The 14765-nt window shown below is 35.1% G+C and overlaps 1 protein-coding gene across 1 annotated transcript; it reads left to right on the forward strand.

Moving 5' to 3' along the window:
• Nucleotides 1–7636: 7636 nt before the first annotated feature.
• On the forward strand, nt 7637–12961 carry LOC128221783 (ficolin-1-like). The gene is made up of 4 exons (XM_052930384.1): nt 7637–7708; nt 8420–8516; nt 10895–11062; nt 12630–12961. Exons 1-4 carry the CDS (start codon nt 7637–7639, stop codon nt 12878–12880), a joined length of 588 nt encoding a protein of 195 aa, XP_052786344.1. The 3' UTR covers nt 12881–12961.
• The last annotated feature ends 1804 nt before the right edge of the window (nt 12962–14765 follow it).

Here is a 14765-nt window from a genome sequence, read left to right on the forward strand (position 1 = left end):
TTGAAAACATGTATAAAGGCTTAATTAGACACCTTTTGGAGTATGAGGACGTTGTCTGAGGCAACTGTAGTGCTAACTTACAGAGTGACCGAAGGAGCGAGGATAGGTACTGGTGCCACTAAATTGTGTAATATACAGGGTCTTATGGCTGATTTGAAAGGGGACACCCTTGCAATTAAAAGGCAAATACATAGGCTTGTTTTTTTATAAGATGAGTAAAGGTATGACACCCGAATATTTATAGTCGTTGATTCACGCCCAGTCTCAGGTCAGATATCTACTTAGAAACTCCGAACTACCAGTTTGTCGCACCCAGTCATATGCGTCATTATTCCTTCCTGCTACAGTCCGAGATAGGAACTCCCTTCCAATAGCAACAAGACACTCGGAAACAGTCCAATCTTTTAAAAACAAACTTCAAACACACTCCACAAAATCATCTTTACTTTACAATGTCGGTTCGCGCCGCAACCTAATCATGCATTGTCGCCTAAGACTTGGGTGTAGTTCGCTTTACCATGATCTTCACAGAAAAAAATATCATTGACTCCCCTTCATGTACATGCACCGCAATTGAATATGCATCCCATTTCCTCATGATATGCCCTTTATACTCCAACCAGCGACAGCGATGTTTCAATGACCTTCCTTGTGCACCAACTATTCATAATTTACTTTTCGGTGACGATCGCCTAACTTTTGAACAAAACAAGGATATATTTCTGTGTGAGCAGAGGTTGATATCAAGTTCAAGGAGATTCGATGCTTGATCGGGTCTGTTCGGATAGTTTTCGGTGTCGGGGGCAGTGTGTCATGCATGAGATGATAGACCTACTATATAGCTACATGTTTTAGAAATGATAACATTATGTAAGCAAATATACCACACAACTTTTTTTTAAGCATCTTGATCGGATTTGAATATTATATGTCTATTGAACTAAATTACTATTAGAAACGGAATTTACATAAGTTTTAAGTAGCTTGTTTTCCAATCCTTATTATTTGTATTGCTGTTAAATACCTTGTATATTTAAATTTGAAATAAATACTGTTTAAACTAACTTTTTATGCGAATATACTTGTATATGTTTCATATGCCATCCAAGTGCAATTATCATACGAAGTTGGATGCCATCCAAGTGCAATTATCATACGATGTTTGATGCCATCCAAGAGCAATTATCATACGATGTTTGATGCCATCCAAGTGCAATTATCATACGATGTTTGATGCCATCCAAGTGCAATTATCATACGTTGTTTGATGCCACCCAAGTGCAATTATCATACGATGTTTGATAAGTTAATATGTAGAACTCTGGTTGATTATGCTAGATCGCCGCTATCTCTTGTGGAACACAAGCTTGCGTCACACTGTCAAAGTTCACAGAGACACCAGAGCTTTCGAAGAGTACAGTTGTTTAAATGAAGGTCTAAAATAATTGATTTAATATTGTGTTGTATTTTGTTCATTATAATTTAAATTTGTTATCTCTGGCTCTATTTAAAAAGTAACATAATGGAAGGATGGGTAGTTTTGAAATGTATGTTGCTGTTGGCAATTGCTTCTAAACAAGGTAAGACTGTTTTAAAAGATTGAAAATAGATCAACATTAATATCTGTATCCATAAGTGCAATGCACCACAATAAAAAAATTGACTAAAAATTATGATTATTCTTATAAACATATACAAATACCAATCAAGTACGTTTGTTAAATCATCGTTTGAGAATGTAAGCGCTGTTGATTTGTTGAGTCATTGCGTGAGACCGAGAAAGCTATTACCGAATTGTGTATCAAGCATATGTTATCCCATCTCTTCTCTCTCTCATAATACAATATCAAAAATTACCATAATAAAATATAATAAAGCAACAAAATGTAACATGTGTACATGATATGGCTGCCTTGCCTTATGCCCAAAACAGGGTTTATATTTGATTTTTCAACTATTGGGTTTGTCCCTGTATTTTTTGTTGTATTATTGAAATATAATACTGATATATTTTTGTATTGTGTTACCCAAGGGAAAAACAGGAAATAAAAGTGAATATTCATATGAAATGTTTATTTAGGATTAATTTGTGCAATATATACTTATTGTGTTGAAGCGGATAGCCTGACGTGTCTCCAGTGCAACAACATCCCTCTTCCTCGCCTTTGTAAATCAGTTGCCCACTGTAATGATGGAGATGTAAGTTGTTTGTAGATTTTGGATATTGCATTCGCTTTACCCCCTCCCCACACTTTGTACAAGAATTTTCTATTGTTACGATGGAGATGTAAGTTGTTTGTAGATTTGAAATATTGCGTTCGCTTAACCTCGCCTTGGTTCAAGGATTGCCCATTGTAACGATGGAGATGTATGTTGTTTGTAGATTTCAAATTTTGCCATCGCTTTATCACACAATTGTGCAAGAATTGCCCATTGTAACGATGGAGATGTAAGTTGTTTGTAGATGTCAAATATTGCATTCGCTTTACCTCGCCTTTGTACAAGAATTGGCCATTATAATGATGGAGATGTAAGTTGTTTGTAGATTTGAAATATTGCATTCGCTTTACCTCGCCTTTGTACAAGAATTGCCCATTGTAACGATGGAGATGTAAGTTGCTTGTAGATTCAAACAATTGCTCTCGTTGTACCTCGCGTTTGTACAAGAATTACCCAATATAACGATGGAGATGTAAGTTGTTTGTAGATTCAAACAATTGCTCTCGTTGTACCTCGCCTTTGTACAAGAATTACCCATTGTAACGATGGAGATGTAAGTTGTTTGTAGATTCAAACAATTGCTCTCGTTGTATCTCGCCTTTGTACAAGAATTGTCCATTGTAACGATGGAGATGTTAGTTGTTTGTAGATTCTAACAATTTCTTTCGCTTTACCACGCCTTTGAACTAGAACCTAACGCTTGAGAGGTAAGTTGTCTCTGCGTTTATGATGATCTAATGTTAATGTACAGGTTTTATCTGCCTCTTATTAGTAAATGTATGTAAAATTTAGAGCATATTTTGTAAAATCATTATGATTAAGAAGGACAGAGCGAGCGGAACGAGCCAAATAACCCTTCTTAATCGTTTGGATTTTACACAAAATCTTTTTACTGATATAGACTAAAACCTGTTTTCTACACACGGGGAACCAAATTATGATGTAATGCATGTGAAGTTCTATTTTGTAGCTATATGATTTAAAGATTAAGCGTTGACATTATTGAAGGCGGATAGGTGATTTCATTGGCTGGAAACTAGGTTATGATAAACATTACATGTGTGGTCGATATTAAGTGAACCTGTTTAACCCAACAACCTATAAAATACAATAATACTTATTTGACTATTTGGTGTTGTTTATGTAGCTTCTTTCATAATCTTTAATATATAAAATATTAAGATATAACATGTTAATCTATTTGTTCAATTTTATGTTTAACACCTGTAAGTATTTTATTGGTATTTTTACCATGCAGGTATGTAAAGCAGTAGAGTTTGTCAACGGCCTCGGTGAGACTAAATATGACATGGGCTGTTCTCCAAAAGATGTAAGAAACAAATTGTAGTTGTTAAATCCATTCACTTTTCCATTACATAAGCTATAGAAGTCAAATTAAGTTATGCATATACATGTATCAGAAACGTGGTAATGTGTCGTCAACAATAGTTGTGAGTATATTTAATACAATCAAGTGTTGTCATTAAGTGTCAATTACGCACCAGTTCAATCTGACCATTTTAAGGGAAAAAATAGCTGTATGTATATACTACTTTGACCAGCTTGACCGTAAAGGTAAGGACATTATCTATGCGATACTCTAAAAGAAACGCATTGACGTCCATGACGGAGTTTCGCATAGAAAGTTACGATCCTAGCCCACAGCCCTACGATTTTTATTAAACGGGGCCCTCTGTCTTAGGATTATTAACACAGGGTTATCACAATGTGTCATCTACAGGCTAGCTAAGGTGTTGTTAACATACATGGTTATCTGCATCCAGGATTGTCACATAGTGTCACCTACAAACCAGTCCAGTAACTGCACACAATGCTGTACCCAGGATCTGTGTTCAAGCGACGCGTGTGGAGTACAGGGTTTGATTATTATTTTAAACAAAGCATACCAATGTACAGCAGGGTTTGATAAACTATATTTTAAACAACACAGAAAAATGTAGATCAGGGTTTGATACACGATATTTTATTTAAACAATGCGGAGCAATGTAGATCAGGGTTTGATACACGATATTTTATTTAATCAATGCGGAACAATGTAGATCAGGGTTTGATACCCGATATTTTATTTAAACAACACAGAACAATGTAGATCAGGGTTTGATACACGATCTTTTATTTAAACAATGCGGAACAATGTAGATCAGGGTTTGATACACGATCTTTTATTTAAACAATGCGGAACAATGTAGATCAGGGTTTGATACACGATATTTGATTTAAACAATGCGGAACAATGTAGATCAGGGTTTGTTACACGATATTTGATTTAAACAATGCAGAACAATGTAGATCAGGGTTTGATGCACGATATTTTAGTTAAACAATGCAGAACTATGTAGAACAAAACGTGTGGTGAGGTTATAGGAATGCCATCTTTATCCTTCCGTCCGATCTTTCCCTTTTACCACCCTAGGTCAATGGCGCTGAAACCGAATAGAGATCAAGTAATGATCCAATGGTTAAGCACCACATGGTCACTTACAAAGTCACAATATAAGGGTTCAAGCAATATTTTTGTCCACGTCATTTAGTGATTTTCAACAAATAAGGACGTGTTTTTTTCTGCTGATTAAAACTGATTTCCTGTTGAATTCAGCTTACGTTAGTAAACTACGGCAAGGTATAGGTCCTTACATTTTGTGTTCACACTTCATCTTAATAAACTTCATAAAGTTGGGGATATTTCAGGGTAATACTCTATCTAAGTCAGTCTACTGATCATAATCCTCAAAAAAGAAATACATCAAAAGCTGAGTTTTCCTATGGGCTGGTTCTCAGTAGCTACCCACCTGATATTGAAAACCTTCGACGTATTTAATAAATAACCAGTATATTAAATGTCTTAACATTCAAAACAATATTATTAATACACTACAAATTATAGAAGAGTTTTGAAGTAATATGCAAACGTATATAAGTCAAGCATTGAGATTGATTTATAAGTCATATATCCTTGTTATTATATTGTATATTGTACAAGTAAACTGGACACATAATTTAAATCATGTGCGAATTTCCTTTTACTACAAAATAAATAAAAAATATTTTGCCAGGTTATGGATCTCTGGAAGGACCAATATGTTACGGCTGCACTCAACCAACACCATCTGGTCGTTGTGGTAACATCACCTTCTGTACAACAGGACAGGTTAGTCAGTAAACGAAATCGAAAGTTTTCATTAACTATTCTTTATGTTTGATTGTTTCCCGATTACTGTTTTGACCAACAATTGTGCTGATCAACTGTTGTTTTCACCGACAATAGTTTCGACATTTTCACGCTTCTTACCATTCACTAGTAAATATATGTAGGCACAAAAGTTACATGACAGCCAGATGAGCAACACAGATGTCAATAAAAATGCTTTATTTACGATTCTCTGTTAACAACAGATGTATACGTCGGATAAACATCTTAAGTATTTACCTTGTGGCACATAGGCCTCGATAATCTTTTGACCGGTTTGTGCCTGTAATTTCCATTTAAAGAAAATTAATGTTTCCAACAAAGTCATTGGGTTTCTTATTGTGTACTTTTTTATTTAACAATCGTAATTATACTGCTGATATAATCATATTAGAGATTGAGCACTTGGAGTTAAGTTGATTCCTTCTTTTCACTGTATGTACCGAATTGGGATATTTCACTGTATTTTTCTTTTATTCAAAACGAACAAATATGTTTTACCTTTGGAAAACGTTATATAATGAAACGTTTTAAGAAAACGTATTTTATAGCTCAAATCAAGCTGTTTTTGTACGTGAAGGCAGAGATCACCTCCCCTCGCCAAGGGAGATCACTGGGTATGAGTTTGGTTCCATATTAGTGTCATACGAATATATCTCTGTTTTTCAGGAATGTAATGTTTTCGGCAAGCTGTTGGCTGATCAAATGGTTTACACCTCACAGTGTATGTCAAAATTCGTAAGTATGTTAGGGTAAGGATTAATCAACTCGTAAGATAATTCAACGATTGATATTCATTCCGATACAATATGATGGTAGTTGCACATCTGCTCTCGTTTTCATTTCAGTGATAATATTTATTTGGATATCTGGTTTGGTTCTTAGAATCTTCTGTTAAATTATTATAGTTTTTTATGAATATTTACAAAACAAAAAAACATATATATATATATATATATATATATATATATATACATATATATATATATATATATATATATATATATATGTCACCACGTCAAGTTAACCTGCCCGACTCTCTCTTTTCTCAACCTAAGGAATGCGTTTCACACCATACTGGTGGCAGTATTATTGGGAGAAGACACTTTGAGATGTCGTTGTCAGACGAACATGCCAAACGGTCGCCTGAAGAACACTTGGAGACATCACTGGCTGACGAACATGCCAAACGAGCGCCTGAAGTGCATGAATGTGATATCTGCTGTTCGACACAGCTCTGCAATAGCGAGTGCGCAAGAGCAGGTGACGTTCTCAAATATTGTTCTCCATATAATAATAACAAATACATCAGGCTGAACTCTAACTTATTCACAAAGATTAAACAAATATATAACTTACTTGTGTAAATTAAATGCTCAACATGAACAAAATTGCAAATAAAAACGTTTTTGGTACAACACGAAAGTATCCTTATTTCCACGACTCACCAGAGGCGGTTCATATAAGGGAAATAACTGAATAAGATTAGTAGGATGATTTGCTAAACTTAATCAATTTAATTAAACCGTTAGTCGATGGAGGCTGGGGAGATTGGGGCACGTGGTCTCAGTGTTCAAAGACATGTGACAATGGCACCCAGTCACGTGGTAGATCATGTGACTCACCAACACCTGCAGGGGGTGGAGCTGTCTGCGTAGGATTGAACTCCCAGTCACGAGAATGTTCTGATTTGAGTTGTCCAGGTTTGTTTTCATTAATCTCCGTTTGAATCATTCACTTTCATGTTACTATTTCTTTGTTGTCAATTGTGAAACAAATAATCAAATTAAAATTAAACTTAGACCAGGTCTGTATTGAAGGAGTTTAGCTCAAACAAAACTAATACAACCTGACCATGGCAGCAATAGTATATACACTCGTTCATAGAATTTTGCTATAGAATACATGTCTGTAAACAGATGCAGGCTGACTATGGTTTCCATCAACGACCAAGTACATATAACAATAATAAGGGTTTTGGTTGCAAACGAAAACAAAAATAACAATAACAACAACAACAACAGCAGCAGTAGCTACAAAAATACAACAAAATAAAAAAGAACAAATACAAAAATAGTCGGACTATCATATTACCGATCATATGAAAGTATGACTGTAGATGAATAAGTGATATGTTCATCCTTACAGCAGCTGATTGCTCTGACTTGCTGAATAGTGGCCGTTCCTGGCCATCCGGCGTTTACAGAATGGTAACCTGGCAAACACACAAAAGATTTAACGTATTCTGCGATATGGACACTGATGGTGGTGGATGGACAGTAAGAATAATTATTCTCTATACAAACATTGTTGCATTTTCTCTATACAAACATCGTTGCATTTCTCTATACAAACATTGTTGCATTTTTTTACTTGCCGATTCTACTCACCGGTTGATAAATCCACTAATTGCCAATTGTATATCAGTCAAATCGATGGGGATGTTGCTTAATCAATATGTAATATGATGAATAAACTTGTGTAACATGATGAATAGATTTATATGTTTTATGATGAAGAGATTTATATGTAATATGATGAAGAGATTTATATGTAATATGATGAAGAGATTTATATGTAATATGATGAAGAGATTTATATGTTATATGATTAAGAGATTTATATGTAATGTGATGAAGTGGTTTATATGTTATATGGTTAGGAGGTTTAAGTATTATATGCTGAAGAGATTTATATGTTATATGATGTAAAGGCTTATATGTTATATGATGTAAAGGTTTATGTGTTATATGATGTAAAGGTTTATGTGTATTATGATGTAAAGGTTTATGTGTTTTATGATGGATATGTTTATATCTTATATAATAGATAAGTTTATATGTATTATGAAGAAGATGTATATGTGTTCTGTTATTGAGATGTTTATATATATCATGGATAGCTTCATGTTAAATATGATAACGTGAATGATACGTAATATGATGGAGAAGTTAAATGTCATATAACGAGGAGGTTTGTGTTATTTAAAGGTGTTTCAATACCGGTTTAATGGCAGTGTGGATTTTTACAAGAGCCTTCACAACTACGAGGCTGGATTTGGATCGCTTCATGGAGAGTTTTGGCTAAGTAAAGAGATTCTGAACACTTGTAAAGCTTCTGCTTTATTGCAGTTCTCATACGCTTTTCCATTGATAATATTTCCCTGTTAACATTTAGTCTGATACGGGCACTTTCATACTACATTTGAGAAGGGCCCCTCAATTAAGGAAACGTTATACTTAATACGCTTTATATAGTGACGGTAATTTGACGGTTTTTGTTGTTGGTGAAGGCAGAGGGTTTACATAATGCACTTAAAACACAGTTCATCGACAGTGCATGAGTTGAACAATCTCCTGTTCAAAACGTAGGAAGAACACCAATAGTTGATAGTGACCTGCCAATTGTCGATGACAATGTGTGTACATAATTGACACGATTTATTAAGTTTTACCTAACGGTTAAGCTACGGTATTCACGAACCATACTAACTGTGGAATATAGATGGTGTTAGCTGATTGTATACTTTTCAAGGTAATGTTGGCGTCGTGACGGTATTAGGGAAGTCAGTATTTCTGTCTGTGACGTTAGAAATGTCCAGTAATGTCTTAGACTATAACGTCACTGGCAATTCTTTTAAACAGTATCGTCATGTATACAAAACGGCGACTTTTTACAGCTTTATTTATAGTATTGAATTGTTGCAAGCTTGTTGTGAATATAGTATGGTATTCAAACTGGATTGTTTGCATGATGTTTAAATATACTATCTGCATATTATAAAACATATGATAGTTCAACTCCTTATTAACCATCCGCATTTGAAAATGTATAAGTTTTAATAACGTCCATGCATAACAAGTGGGTGGGGAATGCTGATTTCCTGTAAAACTGATAGTTAAGCACTGCCATGATCTATTCGGACAAATTTGAAACTGTTGGAGACTTGAACTGACATCCCTTTGATACCTAATTTCTTCTTCTTCAGAAGTTAGTTTCGGGAATGAAACAGTGATGAAATACCATATACAATAAATATATGTTTACAAAGATGTCGACACTGAAGACAACGTGTGTCAGGATGTTTCATTCGCCTATTAATAATAGAATTTTAGACAATGATGTCTATTTTCTATCAGTCGAGTTTAACAGTGTGTTTTAAAACAGTGCCCGTATGCCTAAATATTAAATTCAGTTCTTTATTTACATGGGAAAGTTTTTCGTTTGCTTAGTTGGTTGTTTTGAATATATGGTACAAATGCAATGCCTAGTGTCTTGTATATTTTGTCCGGCTTCTGTTGTCTTAATCGTTGTCGTTGAGTTGTTGATGTTTGCTACCCGGCAGGTTCCTGTTTTATATTAATGAATCGATTAAGGCTATATATATATTACTTGTTGTTAAATTGTCTCTGTCTTTTACTCGTTGTTAAATCTTCTCTGTATATTACTCGCTATTGAATCTACCCTGTGAATTGCTCGTTGTTGAATCTACCCCGTGAATTGCTCGTTGTTGAATCTTCCCCGTGTATTACTCGTTGTTGAATCTACTCTGTGTATTATTCGTCGTTCAATCTACTCTGTGTATTACTCGTTGTTGAATCTACTCTGTGTATTACTCGTTGTTGAATCTACTCTGTGTATTGCTCGTTGTTTGAATCTACTCTGTGTATTACTCGTTGTTGAATCTACTCTATGTATTATTCGTCGTTCAATCTACTCTGTGTATTACTCGTTGTTGAATCTACTCTGTGTATTACTCGTTGTTCAATCCACTCCGTGTATTACTCGTTGTTCAATCTACTCTGTGTATTACTCGTTGTTTGAATCTACTCTGTGTATAACTCGTTGTTGAATCTACCCCGTGTATTACTCGTTGTTGAATCTACTCTGTGTATAACTCGTTGTTTGAATCTACTCTGTGTATTACTCATTATTGAATCTACTCTGTGTTTTGCTCGTTATTGAATCTGCTCTGTGTATTACTCGTTGTTTGAATCTTCTCTGTGTATAACTCGTTGTTCAATCTACTCTGGTATTACTCGTTGTTGAATCTACTCTGTGTATAACTCGTTGTTGAATCTACTCTGTGTATTATTCGTTGTTGAATCTACTCTGTGTATTACTCGTTATTGAATCTACTCTGTGAATTGCTCGTTATTGAATCTACTCTGTGTATAACTCGTTGTTCAATCTACTCTGTGTATTACTCGTTGTTTGAATCTACTCTGTGTATAACTCGTTGTTGAATCTACTCCGTATATTACGCGTTGTTGAATCTACTCTGTATATTACTCGATGGTGAATTATATTTTTATTGCACTCGTATTTAAATCTGCTTTGTGCACTACTTGACGTTTAATCTTAGTTGAATTACTCGTTGTTAAAATTGCGTTGTGTTTTTCTTGTTGTTAAATCTGTTCTGTGTTTTACCCGTTGTGGAATCTTCGTTTTGTATTACTTGTTAGGTTTGCGGTATCTGGCTGAACAGACATCTCGTCGTCACAATAACACGCTACATATCGACCTGGAATCCGCCAATGGAACGAGGGGGTATGACGTGTACGAGGGATTTAGCATCGGACGTCCAAGAACTTATGCGCTAAATGTGGGCCAAAGGATCGACTCGTTAAACTGTAGGATTTGTTTCTCTGGGGCAGTATTGAATATAATTATTATCCTTAGAAATATCTCAATGATTCCATTCAGTTTATAAACAAATTATCTTTACAGTCAAATGAAATCACTGAGGTTCTAAGCTTTAAAAAAGTTTAGTCTAAGGTGGTAAAGGAATATATTATATTTAATACATGTGCAAATACAAAAGTGTGCTCGTCGAATGATTTAAAGCATACTTTATTATTAAAACAAAATTACATATGATATGGTGAACTTAAAATTTCTTCAAAGTAAAGCAAATTATTTTTGTCGTTAAATCTTATGATGCTTACTTAAATAAAACCTTTTTATAGTTGCCCACCCCGGCGCCATATCACGTTACCACGATTGTCAGGAATTGTTCTTGGCAACATTTATATAAGCATAAACCCACTGTTATGATGATCCAGCACGGTGCTCTATACCCATACCACACCGGCCAGGCATTGTTTATGGTAATACTAATATAAAAACCTTTTTGTTGTGTTCCAGCCGGTCAATACATACCAATAGCACAACTGCCCGGCATTGTTAATGGTTATACTTATATAAACCCTTTTTGAGTATGACATATTCCTTGAACCGACGCTCTATCACCAACCCATAACGGCAAAGCATTTTTAATGGTAATACTTATAGAAATCCTTTGTTATAGTGACCCAGCCCGGCTATCTATAACCATACAACAACGGCCAGTCACTGCCTGTGGTTATACTTTGTACATGTACCTATTATTCTTATATCAACCCTGTTTTATAGTGACCCACCCTGGCAATCTATACCCATACGACAACGGCCAGTCATTGCCTGTGGTTATAGTTTATACCTAATACTTTTAAATAAAGCCTGTTTTATAGTGAACCACCCTGGCAATCTATACCCATACAACAACGGCCAGTCATTGCCTGTGGTTATACTTTATACCTAATACTTATATATAAAGCCTGTTTTATAGTGAACCACCCTGGCAATCTATACCCATACAACAACGGCCAGTCACTGCCTGTGATTATAGTTTATACCTAATGCTTTTATATAAGCCCTGTTTTATAGTGACCCACCCTGGCAATATATACCCATACAACAACGGCCAGTCACTGCCTGTGATTATAGTTTATACCTAATGCTTTTATATAAAGCCCTGTTTAATAGTGAACCACCCTGGCAATCTATAGCCATACAACAACGGCCAGTCACTGCCTTTGGTTATACTTTATACCTAATACTTTTATATTAGCCCAGTTTTATATTGAACCACCCTGGCAATCTATACCCATACAACAACGGCCAGTCACTGCCTGTGGTTATACTTTATATCTAATACTTTTATATTAGCCCTGTTTTTTAGTGAACCACCCTGGCAGTCTATACCCATACAACAACGGCCAGTCACTGCCTGTGATTATAGTTTATACCTAATGCTTTTATATAAAGCCCTGTTTAATAGTGAACCACCCTGGCAATCTATACCCATACAACAACGGCCAGTCATTGCCTGTGGTTATACTTTATACCATATACTTTTATATAAACCCTGTTTTATAGTGAACCAACCTGGCAGTCTATACCCATACCACAACGGTATGTTATTTTCGACGTTCGACCATGACCACGACCATTGGCATTACAGCAACTGTGCCGTCTTGGAACACGGTGCGTGGTGGTACAATGATTGTTACTATGCAAACTTAAATGGACAATACGACGTTCCTGGTACCCACAATCCCTTAGGGATGACGTATGATGCATTTATGGGAACTGTAAGCTTAAAAGAAAGTAAGATGATGTTTAGATAGATCTAACACGTTGGCGCAACTAAAACACGAAAATGGTTTTCATGTATATTATACTACCGTTCAATAAACTATTAATCGGTTGTTGATGTTTTCTGTTGTACGCTGGTATATTATTGTCATTTTTTATTTCATGGCTGTGATAATATTTAAGCGGCACAGATACGATATATATAAATCGTGCACCTGTGTTGTAGTAACATTTTTATTTACAAACACAATTAACAAACATTGCACGTTGGAAGTTTTTGTTTTATTATTATAGACATGTTCATTTGATTCTAGGTATTTTTCAGTTTCTGACACAAATACATACATCACCCTTTAACAGCAACATGGGTTAAAGGTACAAGTTTCCAATTTCTGATGCCACAATCCACTGAGTTTACAAAATACAACAAACACATACATTATTGCTGCCATTGAATATAAAATCAAAACACCGCTTATCAATAAACGTTTTGGTAAACGCATCAAACCAGACACCGAGAACCTGAGTAGCTAGCTTAGAAACAGGGGCAAACCGGTAAACGATAGAACGTTAGTCAGCTTGGAAAAAGTGTATACCGGCTTAAGATACAACGTGAATTAAATTGGAAATCGGGGCAAACCGGTTAACGACAGCACGTGTAATAAATTGGAAATCAGGGCAAACCAGGTTAACGATGGCACGTGTATTAAATTAAAAGTCAACGGTACAACATGAGTCAAGTGATTTAAATTGGAAATCAGGGCAATCAGGTTAACGACAGAACGTGTATTAAATTTAAAGTCAACGGTCCAACATGAGTCAAGTAAATTAAATTGGAAATCAGGGCAATCAGCTTAATGACAGAACTTGTATTAAATTAAAAGTTAACGGTACAACATGAGTCAAGTGAATTAAATTGGAAATCAGGGCAATCAGGTTAACGACAGAACGTGTATTAAATTAAAAGTTAACGGTACAACATGAGTCAAGTGAATTCAATTGGAAATCGGGGCAAACCGGTTAACGACAGAACGTGTATTAAATTTAAAGTCAACGGTCCAACATGAGTCAAGTGAATTAAATTGGAAATCAGGGCAATCAGCTTAATGACAGAACGTGTATTAAATTAAAAGTTAACGGTACAACATGAGTCAAGTGAATTAAATAGGAAATCGGGGAAAACCGGCTAACGACAGAACGTGTATTAAATTAAAAGTTAACGGTACAACATGAGTCAAGTGAATTCAATTGGAAATCTGGGCAAACCGGTTAACGACAGCACGTGTATTAAATTGAAAGTTAACGTTTTAACATGAGTTTACATGGGAACGAGAGCTAACCGGTTAATGGGATCTCAAGATCAAACGTATCAAATAATCGCACAATTAAACCTATAGATTTATAAGGCCTACAGCAACTTGATAAAATAACACAAACAACACAAAAAAACAACAGATAAACGTGTTAAAACCCTTAAGTACTCAACGACATGATACAATCAATTGCATTGAATAATAGTAAGCACTGGCAGATAAACAGTGCTGACTCCTCTATGGTACAAAACAACCAGAATGGACACCCGTCTGATACAAAACATCTTACACATCATGTGTAATAAAGATATAATCGTAGTACACAATCAGACATTCTCAACAAATGTGTATATTTATACACTCAAATGTGTAATAATAGTATGATCATTGAACAGCAAAATAGCGAAAAATAAAAACAATAGGGAAAACATGATTTCAGTTAATTTTATTCAGAAGTTCAGCAGGTAAGTAAGTAAGTAAGTAAGTACATAAATAATAGTTAACATTTGACATATGCATTTAACATTGATACACTAAAATAATAATACGATGATTAACACATGTTCAAAATACGTTCCGGTACAAGAAAATGGGGTCTACATTT

Source organism: Mya arenaria, chromosome 16 (genome assembly GCF_026914265.1).
Source record: "Mya arenaria isolate MELC-2E11 chromosome 16, ASM2691426v1".
In the NCBI taxonomy this organism is placed as follows: domain Eukaryota; kingdom Metazoa; phylum Mollusca; class Bivalvia; order Myida; family Myidae; genus Mya; species Mya arenaria.